The sequence below is a fragment of the Mesoplodon densirostris genome, chromosome 4, assembly GCF_025265405.1.
Source record: "Mesoplodon densirostris isolate mMesDen1 chromosome 4, mMesDen1 primary haplotype, whole genome shotgun sequence".
NCBI classification, from domain to species: domain Eukaryota; kingdom Metazoa; phylum Chordata; class Mammalia; order Artiodactyla; family Ziphiidae; genus Mesoplodon; species Mesoplodon densirostris.
In genome coordinates, this window is record NC_082664.1 from 49,688,596 (window position 1) to 49,707,780 (window position 19,185).

At 37.6% G+C, this 19,185-nt stretch overlaps 1 protein-coding gene across 5 annotated transcripts in view; it reads left to right on the top strand.

Annotated features, from left to right (window-relative positions):
- TXNDC16 (thioredoxin domain containing 16) overlaps positions 1-19,185 on the top strand; it is a 116,340-nt gene that overhangs the window by 24,000 nt on the left and 73,155 nt on the right. For all 5 annotated transcript variants that reach the window (XM_060098110.1, XM_060098108.1, XM_060098111.1 and 2 more), the window contains 3 exons: positions 7,963-8,084; positions 13,536-13,626; positions 17,440-17,590. In XM_060098110.1, coding sequence (XP_059954093.1) covers positions 7,963-8,084; positions 13,536-13,626; positions 17,440-17,590 — 364 coding nt within the window. The remainder of the gene's footprint in view (positions 1-7,962; positions 8,085-13,535; positions 13,627-17,439; positions 17,591-19,185) is intronic.

Here is a 19,185-nt window from a genome sequence, read left to right on the forward strand (position 1 = left end):
TGTTGCACACACAGTACTAACAGAAGTGAGTTCATGCAAGTCCGTGGTGTGACAGTTGCTGGGAACATTTGCCATGAGGCAGCAGTTGCAGAGAAAGGCCATTTTTCCCGTAGTCATTGTTGACTCCTGGAAACCATCAAACGATGTCGATACAAGAAGGAAAGACTGTGCAGTACTGTAAGAAACAATGAAATCTCAATAACTTTTTATTAAGGTGTGCTAATTGATATTCTGTGACAATATTTTGTCAGGTGGAAGATTTCTTTACTTTTAAGTTAATGTACTACTGACGATAATATGAACTACAAATATTATGGTAATTATTTTCAACTATCGTAATTTCTGCTAATATTTTATTTTTAACACATTATTGCAGAGCCTGGGTTTTGAGCTTGGGTAGAACTTCTTGGGAAAGCTCCTCTTGGAGGTGTCTTCCTTTAAAACTCCTGAGCTGTGCTCAAGCTGGTCCCTTCCTAATAGGTTTTGAGCTACTGCTCCTTCCTTTATCTCTATCAGATTTGTTCCTATACAATATTATCAGGTGGGTTCCTGTTTGATAGTGACATACTGGGAAATTGTAATAAAACATTACTTGCCTTGGATTTGAATTCCTCACAGCGCTATGTTAATTGGTAGTAATGGTTATATCCCCAGACTAACACCTCTTATACAAACTCCTTCTACCAGTGCATAGCATCGTGTATGACATGTATTAGGTGTTGAAAATATTGGATTGATGGATGAATGAATTGGGAAGCTTCACTTTTTGGTTGTTAAAAATCGGAGGAGCAGAAATCTTATGTTATAAGCCCATAAGATTGTTTCTGGTGTTAAGAATTTTATAAGTGGCAAGCTAGTAGGAAAATACACAGCATATGACAAAAAGACTTAGACTGATGTTTTTGAACTTTGTTATTACTTGCACTCTCAATTCAAATTTCAGAGATGGCTTCTGTTTGTTTTTTTAACTGTATTAATTTAGAAAATGCCTAATGAAACATTTTGGGATATTTCATTTTATACATGGATCTGCCTAGAATACTATACAGTCATCCCTCAGTATCCGAGGGGGATTGGTTTCAGCACCTCCCACCCCCCACCACCTTCCTCACCCTCCGTGGATACCAGAATCCCCAGATGCTCAATCCCTCATATAAAATGGTGTAGTATTAGCATATATAACCTATGAACATCCTCCCATATGCTTATTTTTATTTTTTATTTTTAACATCTTTACTGGAGTATAATTGCTTTACAGTGGTGTGTTAGTTTCTGCTTTATAACAAAGTGAATCAGCTATGCATATACATATATCCCCATATCTCCTCCCTCTTGTGTCTCCCTTCCACCCTCCCTATCCCACCCCTCTAGGTGGTCACAAAGGACTGAGCTGATCTCCCTGTGCTATGTGGCTGCTTCCCACTAGCTCTCTATTCTTACCCTTCCCCCTCCCAATGTCCTCAAGTCCATTCTCTATGTCTGCGTCTCTATTCCTCTCCTGCCCCTAGGTTCTTCAGAACCTTTTTTTTTTTTTAGATTCCATATATATGTGTTAGCATATGGTATTTGTTTTTCTCTTTCTGACTTATTTCACTCTGTATGACAGACTCTAGGTCCATCCACCTCACTACAAATAACTCAATTTTGTTTCTTTTTATGGTTGTAATATTCCATTGTATATATGTGCCACATCTTATTTATCCATTCATCTGTCGATGGACTCTTAGGTTGCTTCCATGGCCTGGCTGTTGTAAATAGAGCTGCAATGAACATTGTGGTATATGACTCTTTTTGAATTATGGTTTTCTCAGGGGATATGCTCAGTAGTGGGATTGCTGGGTCGTATGGTAGTTCAATTTTTAATTTTTTAAGGAATCTCCATACTGTTCTCCATAGTGGCTGTATCAATTTACATTCCCACCAACAGTGCAAGAGGGTTCCCTTTTCTCCACAACATCACCAGCAATTATTGTTTGTAGATTTTTTTTTGTGTGTGTGGTACGTGGGCCTCTCACTGTTGTGGCCTCTCCCATTGCAGAGCACAGGCTCCGGATGTGCAGGCTCAGCGGCCATGGCTCACGGGCCCAGCCGCTCCGCGGCACGCGGGATCCTCCCGGACCGGGGCACGAACCCGTGTTCCCTGCATCGGCAGGCGAACTCTCAACCACTGCGCCACCAGGGAAGCCCTGTTTGTAGATTTTTTGATGGTAGCCATTCTGACTGGTGTGAGGTGATACCTCATTGTAGTTTTGATTTGCATTTCTCTAATGATTGGTGACGATGAGCATTCTTTCATGTGTTTGTTGGCAATATGTATATCTTCTTTGGAGAAATGTCTATTTAGGCCTTCTGCCCATTTTTGGATTGGGTTTTTTGTTTTTCTGATATTGAGTTGCATGAGCTGCTTCTAAATTTTGGAGATTAATCCTTTGTCAGTTGCTTCATTTGCAAATATTTTCTCCCATTCTGAGGGTTGTCTTTTCGTCTTATTTATGGTTTCCTTTGCTGTGCAAAAGCTTTTAAGTTTCATTAGGTCCCACTTGTTTATTTTTGTTTTTATTTCCATTTCTCTAGGAGGTGGGTCAAAAAGGATCTTGCTGTGATTTATGTCATAGAGTGTTCTGCCTATGTTTTCCTCTAAGAGTTTGATAGCATCTGGCCTTACATTTAGGTCTTTAATCCATTTTGAGTTTATTTTTGTGTATGGTGTTAGGGAGTGTTCTAATTTCATTCCTTTACATGTAGCTGTCCAGTTTTCCCAGCACCACTTATTGAAGAGGCTGTCTTTTCTCCATTGTATATTCTTGCCTCCTTTATCAAAAATAAGGTGACCATATGTGCGTGGGTTTATCTCTGGGCTTTCTATCTTGTTCCATTGATCTTTCTGATTTTGTGCCAGTAGCATATTGTCTTGATTACTGTAGCTTTGTAGTATAGTCTGAAGTCAGTGAGTCTGATTCCTCCAGCTCTGTTTTTCTTTCTCAGGATTGCTTTGGCTATTTGCGGTCTTTTGTGTTTCCATACAAATTGTGAAATTTTTTGTTCTAGTTCTGTGAAAAATGCCAGTGGTAGTTTGATAGGGATTGCATGGAATCTGTAGATTACTTTGGGTAGTATAGTCATTTTCACAATATTGATTCTTCCAATCCAAGAACATGATATATCTCTCCATCTGTTTGTATCATCTTTAATTTCTTTCATCAGTGTCTTATAGTTTTCTGCCTACAGGTCTTTTGTCTCCTTAGGTAGGTTTATTCCTAGGTATTTTATTCTTTTTGTTGCAATGGTAAATGGGAGTGTTTCCTTAATTTCTCTTTCAGATTTTTCATCATTAGTATATAGGAATGCCAGAGATTTCTGTGCATTAATTTTGTATCCTGCTGCTTTACCAAATTCATTGATTAGCTCTAGTAGCTCCCGTATACCTTATTTATGTATTTATTTATGTATGTATGTATGTATTTATTTATGTATTTATCTATTTATGTATGTATTTATTTATGTATTTTTGTATTTATGTATTTATTTATGTGTTTATTTATTTATGTATTTATTTCTGTATTTCTGTATTTATTTTGCTGTACGCGGGCTTCTCACTGTTGTGGTCTCTCCTGTTGCGGAGCACAGGCTCCGGACACGCAGGCTCAGCGGCCATTGCTCACAGGCCCAGCCGCTCCACGGCATGTGGGATCTTCCCGGACCGGGGCACGAACCCATGTCCCCCGCATCGGCAGGCGGACTCTCAACCACTGAGCCACCAGGGAAGCCCCTCCCGTATACTTTAAATCATCTCTAGATTACTTATAATACCTAATACAATGTAAATGCTATGTAAATAGTTGTCAGTATATGGCAAATTCAAGTTTTGTTTTTTAGACTTTTCTGGAATTATTTTTTCCAAATATTTTCCACCTGCAGTTGGCTGAACCTGCAAATGTGGAATCCATGGATACTGAGGGTCAACTGTAATTAATTTAGGTAAAAGTAATTTGTCTGTCTCTCTCCTTCATCTCTCCCTCTTTCCCCTCCTCCCTCTTTTTTTTTTTTTTTCCCCTAGGAATTTTGGTAAGGCAAAATAGAAGGTAACTTTTTGTTTTTATTGGGTTTTTTAGAATTTGAATAATGGCAGAAATATGATATAAAAGTGGTCTTTTTTTTCTGAAAAAAGGCTGAGCAACCTGCTGCTCTAAAAGCAGGGTCAGGTAGACTCCTGATTTCCTTTTTTTTTTCTGACACCCATTCAGTTCTTGGCCATATATCTTATCTACCTAATGATTGTGTTGGGAGGGTCTCAGGAAGAGTATGCCAAGGAAAAGGAAGGCCTTACTGGGGCAGGAAGAGCTCCCAGGTCAGAGCAGCCTCAGGCTCTTTTACCCCATCTTTAGAGCAAGAAAATCACAAGACAGACTTTTCCTTTAACCCATTTCTCCACTTTGGAACTGGAGTGAAGGAGCACAGGCTCATGGAATGGATCCTAGAGATCCCTAGATGTCCCCATATTCTGGAAATTAACATTAAAAATATATTAAAATTATGAAGCCATTGGGAACAATCGTGGAGATCATGAGATTATGAATGTCATTAGTTTTGGTATTATTACCTCTTGGATAATGACTCTTTAATGAGCTTTGGGACATTAGGCAAGGTAACCTCTTTAAGGCCCATGACCATATCTGTAAAATGGAGTTAATGATAGTACTGATCTCACATGGTTACCATGAAAATTAAGCAAGACTCAGTGCATTGTTGGGTGTTCTTAGTTATAAGCCCCAGAATCTGGGTCTGACTGGCTTAAGCAGAAAAGGATTTAGAGCAGATGTAGGAAATCTCAGGCTCACTAGAAGGGTTGGAGAACTGGACTCAGGTTTATTTGGCTCTGAATTATTTGGCTCATAATCATGGCACGGAGCTAGTCTCCGGGGGACTGCTGCATTACTTCTGGGCATTGGATGCCACAACTTGCATTGCTAGCACTACAGCTGTCATTAGCACTATTGTCATTCCTGCCTTCAAAGCTGACTGTTGCTGCTGCTGCTACTTCTGGAAATAATTCTGCACTGTTCCTGATTCTTTACATCACTAGCTCCCAGTCTGGGATGTCAGATAAGTGATTCTGGGTCATATAGCCTAGCAGCAGGGAGCCTGGAAAAGCAATTTACAGTATTAGTAGCTTGTATGTAGGGACTTGGGCTCTGCCCACCATGAAGACTTAGAAAACTGGGAATTCCCAAAGCAGAAGAGTCAGGCAATCTCAAAACTGATAAACTGCCACTACTTATATAGTACTTAGTACTATGCCTGACATGTGGGAAGTGTCCCCCCAAACATTGGCTTTTATCAATTTATATTTGCCGGTCCTTATTGAGAAAAAAGGTTAGGGATATTTCTACTCCTAGGTTAGATTTTTGAAGCAAATGGATTAGAGCTGCTAGAGAAGTAAAGGTAAATGATTGGATGTCATTCCCAAGCCGAGAATTTACATGGCAGTCCAATTACTTCACTAGATGGTGTCTCCCAGCAGTTTTGAAGTAACTCAAGGGTAATTCTGGTCTTGCTAACCAAAACGTATAAGTAGCCAGTAGCCCGGATCGCCACTGAGACTCTCTGGCTATTCATTAGCTGCCTCCCTTTTTACCTGGTTTACCATGTATGAGTGGTCAGTAATAACATAGTTTAGAAAGTTACGGGCAAAGTGTCAGAAGACCTGGATTAGAATCTCAGCTCTATCAGTGACTACTGGTATGACCTGGAGCAGGTTACTTAATCCCTGAGGTTCTTTCCTCTGTGTGTGTGTGTGTAATAAAGAATTTCCCAAGAATATCATTGAGGATTTAAATGAAAACATGTGAAAATATCTAGCAAATAGTGAGTACTGCCCAGTAAATATTTCTTTTAAAAACAAAACAAGAGCCCTGGGAGGTATAGCAATTCAAGTTTTACATTTCTTTTAAAAAGTTGAAATCTGTAATATATAGGTAAATATTTAAGCAGTGTAATTTGGGGCAGCCATTTCAGGGTGCTCCCAAAGTGACAATATTTTTACAATAATACTAAAATGTTTGCCTTTTTCACTTTCTTTCTTTTATGAGTGCAGTTTCTAGAGGCTACATTTTGTGTTGTGTGTGTGATGTCACAACAGAGTGAATGAAGAAGCAGATAAGAGAATCCACCTGTCTTCTGTTTAGTCCAATATTAAAGAGACTTGCAAAAATGTAAAACAAGGCCACTCTTTTCATTAGATTTTTCTTTCCTTTTGGAAATTTAGTTATTTTTAATTAAAAAAAGTGTTATGTTAATATGCAATGGTGTTTATTTTTATTTTCTAAGAGATTAATAAATATTTTTAATTGCTCTTTTAATTTCTATTTTGGCAACTATTGATAAATGTAACCTACATAAACAAAAGCCCTTTGAAGAGCTCAATAATTTTTAAGGGTATAAAAGGATCCTGAGACCAAAAAGTTTGAGAATTGCTATATTAGTGGAAAGTGCTGTGTTTTCCGTAAGAGGAAACTATGATTGACTAATTTATTGGAGTGAACTTTTGCTTACTTAAGTATGAGGAGTTGGAACAGCTTTCAAAAATTCGTAAAGTTTAGCTTAACAAAAATACGCACACAAACGCACACACACACACACACAGATATGCATGTGGAGATTAAGTGAAATTAGTTCTTAGTGATAGAGAATTTATATAGAAGTAGAAAATTTTTAAATGAAATTCTTTTGGATGAAGAAATATCAGTTATTCTGATCTATACATTAAAAATGATTTGGGGGACTTCCCTGATGGTACAGTGGTTAAGACTCCATGCTCCCAGTGCAGGGAACCCGAGTTTGATCCCTGGTCAGGGAACTAGATCTCACACGCCACAGTGAAGATCCCGTGTGCTGCAACTAAGACCCGGCGCAGCCAAATAAATAAACATAAATAAATAGAGATTATATTTAAAAAAAAGATGATTTGGAAGAATTATGGTCAAGTGGAAAGATCACTAAATTAGGAGTGAGAAGACCTGTTTTATGTTCTGTTCCTGGCTCCTCAGTTCAGTATATGTGTTTTTGAGTAAGTAAGCTCTTCAGTGTTTTGATTTGATCTTCTATTTCTTCGAATGAAGAATGACAATAAATAATTCCTGCCCTATGTTTTTTGTCATTCATTCAACAAATACTTATTGAATACTTACAATGTACCAGGTTCTATTCTAAGTTATTATGGATATAGTGACAAAATATGCAAGGTCCCTGTCACAAGAAGGCAAGAGTTTAATGAGAGAGGCAGAGATAAACAAGTAAAAAAAATATGTGAATAATTATAAATTTGATCTTACAAAGGATTAAATACTGTGAAATTCAAAAGGAAAATGCTACAGACCTACTTATATAGAACCAACAAGCGAGGCTTCTCTTAAGTCAATGATGTTTAGGCTGAGACCAGGTATATGAGAAGGAGCAGAGGGAACAGCTTTCAACAAAGAGAATGGTGTGTGCAAATGCCCTGAGGTGTTGCCTAAAGTAGGGTAGACATGAGGAATGGTAGTACAAAATGATGTTGGAGAAGTAGGCAAGGCTTACCATTCAGGGCCTTATACGCCGTGGAAAGATGGTTTCAGTATAGATGTGTGAAGGGCTGAAATGTGTCCATGGCTGAGAGATTTGTAAGGGATTATTTGTACAGAATAGGATGCTAGTAAATACAGTTTAAATGTATTGAGATGGTTGTGATGGAGGATACGCACACTATTTCTCACAACTGTCCCTGGTTAATGTTCTCAGTGACAGACTAATGATTTAGAGGGTGATTTTAATTCAGACTTGAAATGCTTAGGTTCTTACTATTGAGAGTTTGTTCAAAAGATTAAATTTCTTTTTTGATTAGGTTCTTTAACCTACTCAAAATATGTATTAAATAACTAAGTACATGTCAGATTTTTCTACCAACTACATCTTTATTTATTTCAGTGCTCTTCTTTTTAATGAAGTAAAATATATTACCACTCTGGAAGACCTTCAGAACACAGAAAATGCTCTGAAAGGAAAAGCAAACATTGCATTCTCATATGTCAGAGCCATTGGAACACCAGGTATTTATCAACCTTTACATTAATCTTCGTCATGCCTCTATACATGTGTGTTTATATTGAAGGACTTAACATAGTGTATTTTGACCACAATCTTAATATTTTAAAATAAATTTAAAGCGTCTTTTGCTGTTATATTTTCTTTCTTCAAACAGGCAGCATAGTATAGTGCTTGAACGAGAACTCTGGAGCTAGACACCTAGGTTAGACTCCCTGTTCCACCAACTGCTTACAGTATGACCTTGGACAACTTACTTATTTAGCCTGTTTCCTGGTCGCTAAGGTGGTGAAAATTATTGTGCCTACCTCTTAGTGTTATTGTGAGGACCAAGTGAATTTGAATAACTAAAAAGTTTCCTGGTGCTCTGTGTCAGCTATTACTGTTTTTATTTCCTTACAGTCCTCGTGGTACCTGATATAGTAGTTTATAGTATTTGATAAATGTTGTTGCCTGTCTTGGCTTCCTTTTTTACCTTGGTATTTGCTGTTTATGACATTTTTCTTGATTTTAAAAAAATCTAATTTTGACAGCATCACCTTGCGCATTCATGGGTAATTTTGTCATAAAGAAGTTTATAAATGTTTCATGAACAAATTATAGTTATGCTTTCAGGATTTTTACTTGTTAATGGTTATAACTTGAACATGTTAATACAAAATGTTGTTAAAGACATTTAAAAATTATATGTACTCTATGAAATAAAATCATTTATTGGAAATTTCAATTTTTATACACAAAAAGCTTGATGGCTACACAGTATGCCATTGAACTTAATGTACTCGTAAAATAATGCTCCAAAATCAGCCTGTTTATTGTTTACTTTTCAGGGCCCCTCAGCTTATTGTATTTTGTCCATGGTTTGTAATTGTAATTAATGAGAGGGATGAGCTATACAGGGAGCCAGAAATCCCTGATTTATATTTTAACAGGGTCAGTCTGACTTCTGGGTTTGGAATAGACTAGAAGGAGCAATAGTAGAATAAGGGAGAAAATCAGGAAGTTACTGCAATCATGCAGGCAAGAGATGGTGGTAGGTGGCTTGGACCGGGGTGTTAGCAGTGGTGGTGGCAATACATTTGAATTTTAGCAGTAGTTTGGATGTAAGACTAACTGAGTTTTCTGACATATTGGTTGTAGAATAAGAGAGGAATAGCAGAGGCCAGGGTGGCTCTGGGATTTTGGCCTGAGCTACGTGAAAGGTGAAATTGCTGATAACTAAGGTGGGGAAGAGTGGAAATAGTTTGGAGAGGAAGCTCTAGAATCCACTTTTGAACATTATACTTGTGGAGTACCCATTAGACAGCCAAGTACAGATATCAACAAGGTAGTGGGATTTTACTAGTCTGCATTTGATAGTGGAGATACAGACTAGGGATATAAATTTGTGAGGCCAGAGGAGACCATGAAGGTAGTGAGGCTGGATGGAAAAGAGAAGACTGAACTCATTAGATACTTCATCTTCCACAGGTCGGTAAAGGAGGCAGAAAGAATGGCCTGTGTGTAAGCAAAGTGATGATAGGATTTTAGTGATGAGATAGGAGCAATTGTATCAAAGGATACTGAAAGGTTAATTAGGATAAAAACTACCAGTTGACCATTATGCTTAGCAGTATGGAAGTTATCCATGCCCTTGATGCACACAATTTTTTTTTTTTTTTTTTTTTTTTTGGTGGTACGTGTGCCTCTCACTGTTGTGGCCTCTCCCGTTGCAGAGCACAGGCTCCGGATGTGCAGGCTCAGTGGCCATGGCTCACGGGCCCAGCCGCTACGCAGCATGTGGGATCTTCCCGGACCGGGGCACGAACCTGTGTCCCCTGCATTGGCAGGCAGACTCTCAACCACTGCGCCACCAGGGAAGCCCGATGCACACAATTTTTGTAGAGTGGTAGGGGTAAATGCCTGACAGAGGTGTAAGAGAATAGGTAGAGAGCAACTGGAGACTGTGACTAAGACTCATCTGAGAAATTTTCCTTTTAAGAGAAGGAGAAATATGGGGCAGTGGCTGGACGAGTGTGTGGGGTCAAGTGAAGAATTTTTAAAAAAATTTTTCTTCTTTATTTTTGGCTGCATTGGGTCTTTGTTGCTGCATGCGGGCTTTCTCTAGTTGCAGCGAGCAGGGGCTACTCTTCCTTGCGGTGCATGGGTTTCTCATGGCGGTGGCTTCTCTTGTTGTGGAGCATGGGCTCTTAGGTGCACAGGCTTCAGTAGTTGCAGCATGTGGGCTCAGTAGTTGCGGCACATGGGCTCTAGGGTGCGGGCTTCAATGGTTGTGGCTTGTTGGCTCAGTAGTTGTGGCTTGCAGGCTCTAGAGCACGGGCTCAGTAATTGTGGTGCACGGGCTTAGTTGCTCCGCAGCATGTGGGATCTTCCTGGACCAGGGCTCAAACCTATGTCCCCTGCATTGGCAGGCAGAATCTTAACCACTGCACCACCAGGGAAGTCCTCAATTTTTTAAGAAGCATATTTGTATGTTGACAAGAAAGTTCTTGTAGCAAAAGGAAAATGCATCGTGGAGGAAAAAGAGGGCAGAATTACTGGGGCAACATATTTGAATAGACTAGAGGAGATGGAATCTAGTGAACAGGGGCAGGGGCAGTTCTTTACTGGGAGCACAGAAAATTCTCCCATGGTATTAGGAGGGAAGACAGAGAATATGGACATCAGTTTAGTTAAGGGGGCAGATAGATATTGGTGCTGGGAGCTTTTTTGGGTTTTTCTTAATTGGTTCATTTTCTCAATGAAATAGAAATAAAGTGATCAGATAGTTTGAGGAAAGAAGAGATGAAATAGTTGTTTTAGAAGGCCTGAAAATAAAGAATGATTGCTAGGCAGCAGTAATAGTTGATGCCAGTAATCTAAAGTGAAACTATTGACATGGTGATGCTAGCAGGTTCTTGTTTTCTTTCCTTTTTTTTTTTTCCCCAGCCATGTTCACTTTCATGGATGTAAGTACAGAATAGGCAGATTATTTGTTTTATCTTGGACTGTGTTTTAGCTAGACAGGCGGGGGAGTGATTATAAAGACTGACCATGGAATTTAAGCTGGTTTAGGAGGGAAGAGAGGACCCAAGGTGGATAAAGGACAGTGAAAATGGTAGGACTGTAGGTTCAGGAAGGTTAAAGTTATGTACTAGACAGAGTGACCTGGAGATGGAAGGGTGTGTGTGTGTGTGTGTGTGTGTGTGTGTGTGTGTGTGTGTGTTGGGAGGAGTGCTGGACATTTTGGAGGGATTTGCGGTGATTGGTGATTACAAAGCTTGCAGTGGGACCATGGCAGTGAGTGGGTAAAGCAGGGCTGAAGAGAGATCACTGGAGTCTCCAGAGAAGACCAAGGACTGAAAGGCTAGGATTTTGCGAGGATCATCTATGGGGATAGTAAAATCACCAAGGTTATGATAGGAGTAGTATCGGAGAGTGTGACAGTGTGACAGAAGTGAAATTTTTCATGGAATGAGGGGGATTAACCCTGGCTCGGGTTGTAGATGACTCCAACAAGGCAGAGTGGTGAGTGGAATAATCTGAGGATATGTGATTCAAGTGGTAGAAGATTAGGTCGGGGAGGGGAAGATAACTACCTAGAAATGGCAGTGAGGAGAAAAGGGAAAATAAGATATGAAAAGGAAGGACTCTTCAAAGAAATACTTTAAGAAAATTTCCCAGAACTGAGGGATTTTGAGCTTCCAAATTGAAAGGGCCCACTGAATCCTAGCAGAGTGTTTAAATGTAGAGCCACACCAGAGCATTTCATATTGAATTTTCAGAATATTGGGGACAAACGCTATTCTAAAATCTTCAAGAAAGGAAACAATATTGCAGTTAAAGGGTCAAGAATCAGAAGGCGGGACTTCCCTCGTGGCGCAGTGGTTAAGAACCCGCCTGCCAATGCAGGGGACATGGGTTCAAGCCCTGGTCCGGGAAGATCCCACATGCCGCAGAGGAACTAAGCCCGTGTGCCGCAACTACTGAGTCTGCGCTCTAGAGCCCGTGAGCCACAACTACAGAGCCCATGTGCCACAACTACTGAAACCCGTGTGCCTAGAGCCCATGCTCCGCGACAAGAGAAGCCACTGCAATGAGAAGCCTGCGCACCACAAGGAAGAGTAGCCCCTGCTTGCCGCAACTAGAGAAAGCCCGTGTGCAGCAATGAAGACCCAACGCAGCCAAAAATAAATAAATAAATAAATTTAAAAAAAAGAATCAGAATGGCTTTGGACTTCTCAGTTGCAGTCCTGGGAACTGAAGACAGTGGAGCTATGCTTTCAAAATTCTCAGGGGAAATGCTAGAATGCTACATGCCGACAATTATAGTTAGTTATGAAAGTAGAATAAAGACACTTTGAGAAGTGTAAGGTTGCAAAAAATGTGTATTCCATATATCCTCTCCCAGGAAAGAGCTAGAGAATGGGAGCAAGGGAACAAATTAGTCAAGAAGATGTGAGTAACAGGCCAAGGACCCAACGTAAGAGTGAGAATCAGAGCATCCCCAGGGTGACAATGAAGTGAGTCCCCAGGATGAAAGTTATGCAGCGGGTAGAGCAGCAGAGTCCACATTGGAGCAGATCAGAAGGCTCTGCAAAAATGTCTGCAACAAGAGAGAATTGATAATATATAACTGATGTATTTGAAGTATTCAGAGCGTTAGACAATTGTGGAAGAATTTAGGAATAAATTAGCAAGAAATCTAAACAAAAATTTAAAAAGATACCTATAACTGTAATGAAAAAAATTTCAAAAGGAAATAGTATTTACTGAGTCCCAACAGTGTAAATCCTGACTATTGAGCTAATAAAAATTAGGACTATATTGAGCACGTTGAAGGGATAGAATTGTGTATATTTGGGGAGTGGGGTTTTGGAAAGGAGAGCTAATTTATCATCTTCCATAGTGGGAAGTTGATAGAAAATACTAACACTAAAAAAAAAAAAAATCAGGAAATAAGAGTATAAGAAGGTCATTTAGAGACTTGGAGGTAAATACCGAAAGGAAGAGTAAAAGAGTTGAAAGTAGCTGTCCCTTGGGAGTTGGAAATGGTGGTTGAGGGTAGAGGAACTGTTCATTTTCTTAATACACCTTGTAGAATTGTCTCTTTATATATAAGAATAAGTTTGATTTAAAAAAAAACTAAGCCAGAAATAGTGTACACATATTTGTATATAAAATATAACATATGCAAATTGTATGATGAACTCATATTCTCTTCCCTACTACTGGGAAGAAACTATCACAGATTTGTCATATATTCTCAAGTATAGCTCATTTTCTATTCCCTCTTAGTTCTTCTCTTACCTTGACTAGAACAGACTTTTTATAACTTCTTTAACTGCCTGTGTTTTCCCAACTGGGATCGCTACAAAGGCTTTTTCTTTAAACGTAATAGAGCATAAAAGGGTGTAGGAAAGTATTCTGAATAGAATAACTCCTCCTCTCTCCCAACTTCTTTCTCTCTTCTTCAGAGCACAGAGCAGTCATGGAAGCTGCTTTTGTGTATGGGACCACGTACCAATTTGTCTTAACCACAGAAATTGCCCTTTTGGAAAGTACTGGGTATGTATAAGAAGCATAAGTTAACAATTTTAAGTTCACTTATTTCACATTACTTATTCAGCATTTCCATTATACTCCCACAATGTGGACTTATCTGAGGGGAATCGTAACCAGTTGTGAATATGTAAATGAAACCTGAAATCCTCTTCATTACTATTATCTGCTGTACTAAAATGAACTTAAATATACAGAAGGGATGTTAAACTAAGGTGAACGAAGGCAGTATGGATAAGCCCCAAGATGTGATCCCTTGAGTGGCCACGTGTATTTTATGAATAGATCTGCCACAGTGATCAGATAGGTGATAAAATAACAGCTTTCATAACTAAGCTCCAGAGATTCTTCCTGAGAGTTCCATAAGTTACTATACCAGAAAAATCTTAAAATATATTTGAGTACAGTTTTGAACAGAATGTTTTAAATGTTTAATTTTCTTGTCTAGTTTCTAGCTTACAATTTTAGGTAGAGACCTTCTTTGGACTGCTTTTGGCTGGGCAACGTAGGGTTAAAGTTTTTCTTCTGTTTAGAACATGGGGACACAAGGAATAACCCGTGCATTTGAAGACTTCTAAGTTTGGCTTCAAAATGCTCTTCAGGAAAATGAATCCAAAGCAGGGCAAAATGGTGATTGTGTGACCTTTTTAAACCATGCAAGAGTTTTTAATGAGCCCTCCTGCTCACCTCTCAGAGAATAGTGATTATTTGATATACCACACACAATTAATTAAATCCCAGACATTTTACAACTTTGTAAACATGGAGGTTAGTACACAGAAAACTGATAAAATGAAACAATTTTTTTTTTTTTTGCGGGGAGTGGATAGGCAGAGAGTGAAGTGCTTGCAAAGAAAAGTTATGTTTTTATTGCTCTGTATGACATTAACCAGCATTCCTTTTTCTATCTTCTTATTGAACTGCCATTCTGCTGGTTCCCTCAGTGAGTTAAATAAAACTTTGATGCATGTTTGCTATTTGTATAAGAATTAATGTTTTTAACAATTTGAGGATCATGCTGACAGTACCCTAAAACTTTACGGTAAGTAGTCACTGAGTCTCAAGATACTTACAGCGAGCAGTAGTGTAGCCAGCTACTTTGCTACTCCCAATGTAGACTACCAATTTCCCATCTTGGAATGGGGGAACCTTTAGATTTTCAGTCCCATTATGATTCTTTGCTAGCCCCACACTTTCTCTGAGGGTTGTTTATATTTTTTCTTGCATTACTAGCTTCTTTATTTTTCTGTTAATGAATAATTGCAAGTAACGGTGACATGCTTAAAACATAGAGTTTTGGTTATTTATTGGCAAGGTATAAGTCCTCTCATTTGTTTTACAAATACTGTTCAGCAAGACAGACTATATATTGATCTATGACTAAACATGGTAATGTTCTGGAAGGATTTATGCTTTCCCCCATTTTAAAAATGAGAATTTAAAAATGTACAGTTATTCTGTTTTTCATAAACTTTTGAGTACATGACATATTGGAGAAGTTTTCATTCTCATTTATTCATGGCTACAAAATGGTGAGGAGTCATATCTGGACCTGATGTGATAGGGAAGGACTGTGGATTCAGAATAATGTAGTCCTGGGACATCACTTCTGAGTGAAGTAGTTAGTGATGACTTCGAGTTGTCTCCTAATGGGGAAGAGGTGAACATATCTCTTCTTTCATTTGTTCTTTTTATTTTTTCTTTCCTTTGTTCATTCTTTCATTCAACAAATATTTATTGAATGCCTTCTATGTTCTAGGCACTATTCTAGTTGCTGGGGCTATAACATTGAATAATCTAGTATATTAATTGTTATATCATGTTGGGCCTGAGTATGTTTGAAATGTCAGTTAAGAAGGGTATATATGCTCTGTAATGGCCTATATGGGAAAAGAATCTTAAAAAGAGTTGAGATTATATATATATATATATATATATATATATATATATATATATATATATATATATATATATATATATATCTGATTCACTTTGCTGTACACCTGAAACTAATACAACATTGTAAATCAACTATACTCCAATATTTTTTTTAAATGGTAAAAAAATAAAAAAAGAAGGGTATATGTGATAGGTAGTACAAGAGGTAGCATGCTGTAGAGACACCAGTACTTTCTGCTACCTCCCCATATTCCCTTCTTAAAGAATCTGTGTATAGGCCAAGAAGGGTGTTACCCCTACCTCATACATATCACAGTCAATTAAGTTGGAGGTGGCCACCTGACCTAGAGTCATCCAATCCATGGACTTACCTGAGCAGATAGGATACCTTTTTCTAGGAACTTGGAATTGGGCATGGAGAAGCTGGACTATACAGCATTTTGGCTCTCTTGCCTGCAGGAATGTTTTGCCCATGTAGAAATAAAGCAGAGAGAGTGGGGAGGTAAAAAGTGTTGATGGCCAAATGTCCCTGAACTCTTGCTGTTCAGATCTATACATTTATCCTGTGATCCAGTTACTTGAATTTTCCTTGTATTCTGTGAGATGTTCTTCTAAACTACCAGTAAATCCCCCTCACTCCCACCTTTTTGGTGTCTGTTACCTACAACGAAATGATCCCTGATTAAATAACTTTCCAACATTTTATTATTTCAGAGGTTATGATAGGTAGTCCAACCTCAGCTGGGTCCTCTTGCTCTCAACACTTTCCTTTCAGCAATATGTGACTATTTACGGTTCCTCTCAAAAAGTTATACACTTTGTTTGGGTCTTGGCTATATAGTTCCTTTTGTCTGAAATACCCATTAGTCTTATCTTCTTGGAGAAGTCATTCTCTCTTACTGTTTTCAGTCTCTATGATGATCTCCCTTCCCTTCCCTTCCCTTCCCTTTCTTCTCTTTCCTGACTTGAGGCAGAATTAAATATTTCTTTGTTTCTCATAGCACTTTGTATATTCTAGCACTTATGAATCACATTTTCATTTTTTTACTAAATATATGTCCTTTAGCCTAAGCCCCTCAAGGATTTGAATCATCTTATTCATCTTATTCTCTTACATTTAGCATAGGGCCTAACAGTGTAGGCATTAAGTAATCTTTGAATGATCATTTCTTTAATCACTGAATCTATTAGAAATTACTTTGCAATTAAATTTGAAATCAGTGAATCTTGGAGCTCAGTTGAAGCATGTATCAAGAATTAAAATAATATTGTAAAAATAAAAATTTGCAGTATTTTGCCAAACTCTACTAATGCCATATGGAGATTTATAAAATGCTATTTTAATTTTGGCAAACCTTACTTACTCACTATAAGTTTATCTTTGAATTCTTATATTGAAGGGAATGCCAGAACTCAAATTATAAGCCATATTTGCTGAGTTTTATAATATTTCAGATACAAACTCACTAACTCCCACAAAGTGTCACATGGTTTCTATCTTAAGGCATGTTTTGTCTGAAGGTTATTCAAAACAGATTTGGGTTTAAATTAAACCTAGAAAATTTGTGTTACAAAGCTTTATTTATTTAGCACAGCTATAGAAAAGCTGCTGTATTTTAAGATAATCTCATTTTCCTCAAGGTGACAGTCTTCTATCTAAAAAAAAAGATTGTGTAGACCTGTCTCTAATTTAGAAGCTACCATATGAAAGAGTTCAGGAAAAAAACTGTTTATACAACTCAGAAATTTCTTATATCCTCTTTTTTGCTTAGGTCCATTTTATTTTGTTATACTGTTTTAGGATTTTACCAAAACAGTAATTCAAAAGCATGGACAAAGAGATTTGTTATATCTTTCTGCATGGTAGAAGAATCACACGTTGAACTTCAAGTGGGTCTGTCCCTAATTTTTAATTTACAGCACTGAAGATATAGAATACGCACATCTCTATTTTTTTCATTGTAAACCAGTCTTGGACTTGACCCAGCAATGCAGGAGAACACTAATGGAACAGTCATTGACTACACTGAACATTCATCGTTTTATTAAGACAATGGAAGCACCTCTGCTGGTATGTGTCTTATTTAAGTATATTAGATAATTCATATATAAGATTTATTGTTTTGATTCACAGATATGCATTTTACTTAGATGAGCTATATCTTTTCCCTTTGGACATATTTATTTCATTTAGGCAGATTTAGGAGTAGTACCTTATTAAAGGTAGAATACAAGATAGACTATGTATTCATAAAATGATATTTTAATGCCTTGAAGTGTTGTTGTTTTGAAAATGCCTTGAAGTGTTGTTGTTTTGAGATCCAATATAGCACTGTAATTATAATGGTAGTTGTAATGAACTGTGGAAATATTCTGTGGTAGTTATAAAGAACTGTGACCATTCTAAGATCACAAAGATTACATCATGGGTTAAGAAAAGACCTATTTTGTGAATGTTTTGATCCCTGTTTTAAAAGTTCCTAAATATTGGAACTATAGCATTTCCAGTGCCCCACTTTCCTTACTGTCAGCCTGGAAGAATTTTAGAGAGACTCAGTAGATGATCAGCAGACTTTTCTCTCTGAAAGTTCGAAGGGTTGTCCTGAGCATATGTAAAACCTTCAGTAGGACTTCTCACTCACTATGTCCTTTTTAAATAAAAATTGTGCATATGTGCCATAAATAATCCAAACAGTGCAGCAAAGTATGAAGAATAAAAATTTTAAAAGCCACCAGTTCCCATCATTCAAAAATGAACTGTTAGATGCACACCAGTCATCTCTGCATCTGTATAGATACATACAGATAGAGGGATGAATGGATTAATGGACATATATTACATGAGTTACTTTATAGTAAGAAACATTATATTTAATCTTATTTGAATTTAATAGAAGAAAAAGAAACTGATGTGAAACTAGAGGAATTATGGAACTTTTGAGAAATTGTTTCTTCATCAGAGGGCTTTTTAGGAAATATTGTCTTAAGTGTTGAAGTGATTATGAAAAACATTAAGAAATGATAATCATTATTTAAACAACTACAAATTTCTATTTTAGCTAATATGGATTTACTCCTTGCTGTGAAAGATGAGAATACTAACTTCTTACATTTATTTCCATCTCAGCTCCTCTTACCCTCCAGATTTTAGTTTGGTGTTATTTTACATTAAAGGTTATAATATTTATATTGTGTTCTATAACCATAATTCCCATTTTTTAAAAAAAGGCCTTTCTTCCACATTTAAATAGATTCAGAACTCACCAGTCCCAATTTTACTGGCTTCATTCCTGAGTTCTTTATTTTGGTCAGTTTTTATTTGGTTAGATTTTGGCTTCATACAACTAAAAAAAAAAAAGCAGTATGTAAATCTTTTTTCCTTTCCTTTCACTGGGGGATTAGAGGGGACATTTATCTTATTTCCATGGGGAGAATATCCTCTGAATTTGGTTTGATCTTCCATTTCACCACAAAGCCCAGGTCAGTTCCTTGTACAGTTCTTCACCATTTCTCTCCTCATTTCCTTTTCTTCCAATGTTGAGATATTAAGAATTCTGAGGATTTTATCTATTCACCAGTAGACATTATCTATAAACATTAATAAAAAATGGAAACTGGGATTCAGACTTCTGGTAAACTCTGAATGCATGATCACTGCAATTATAT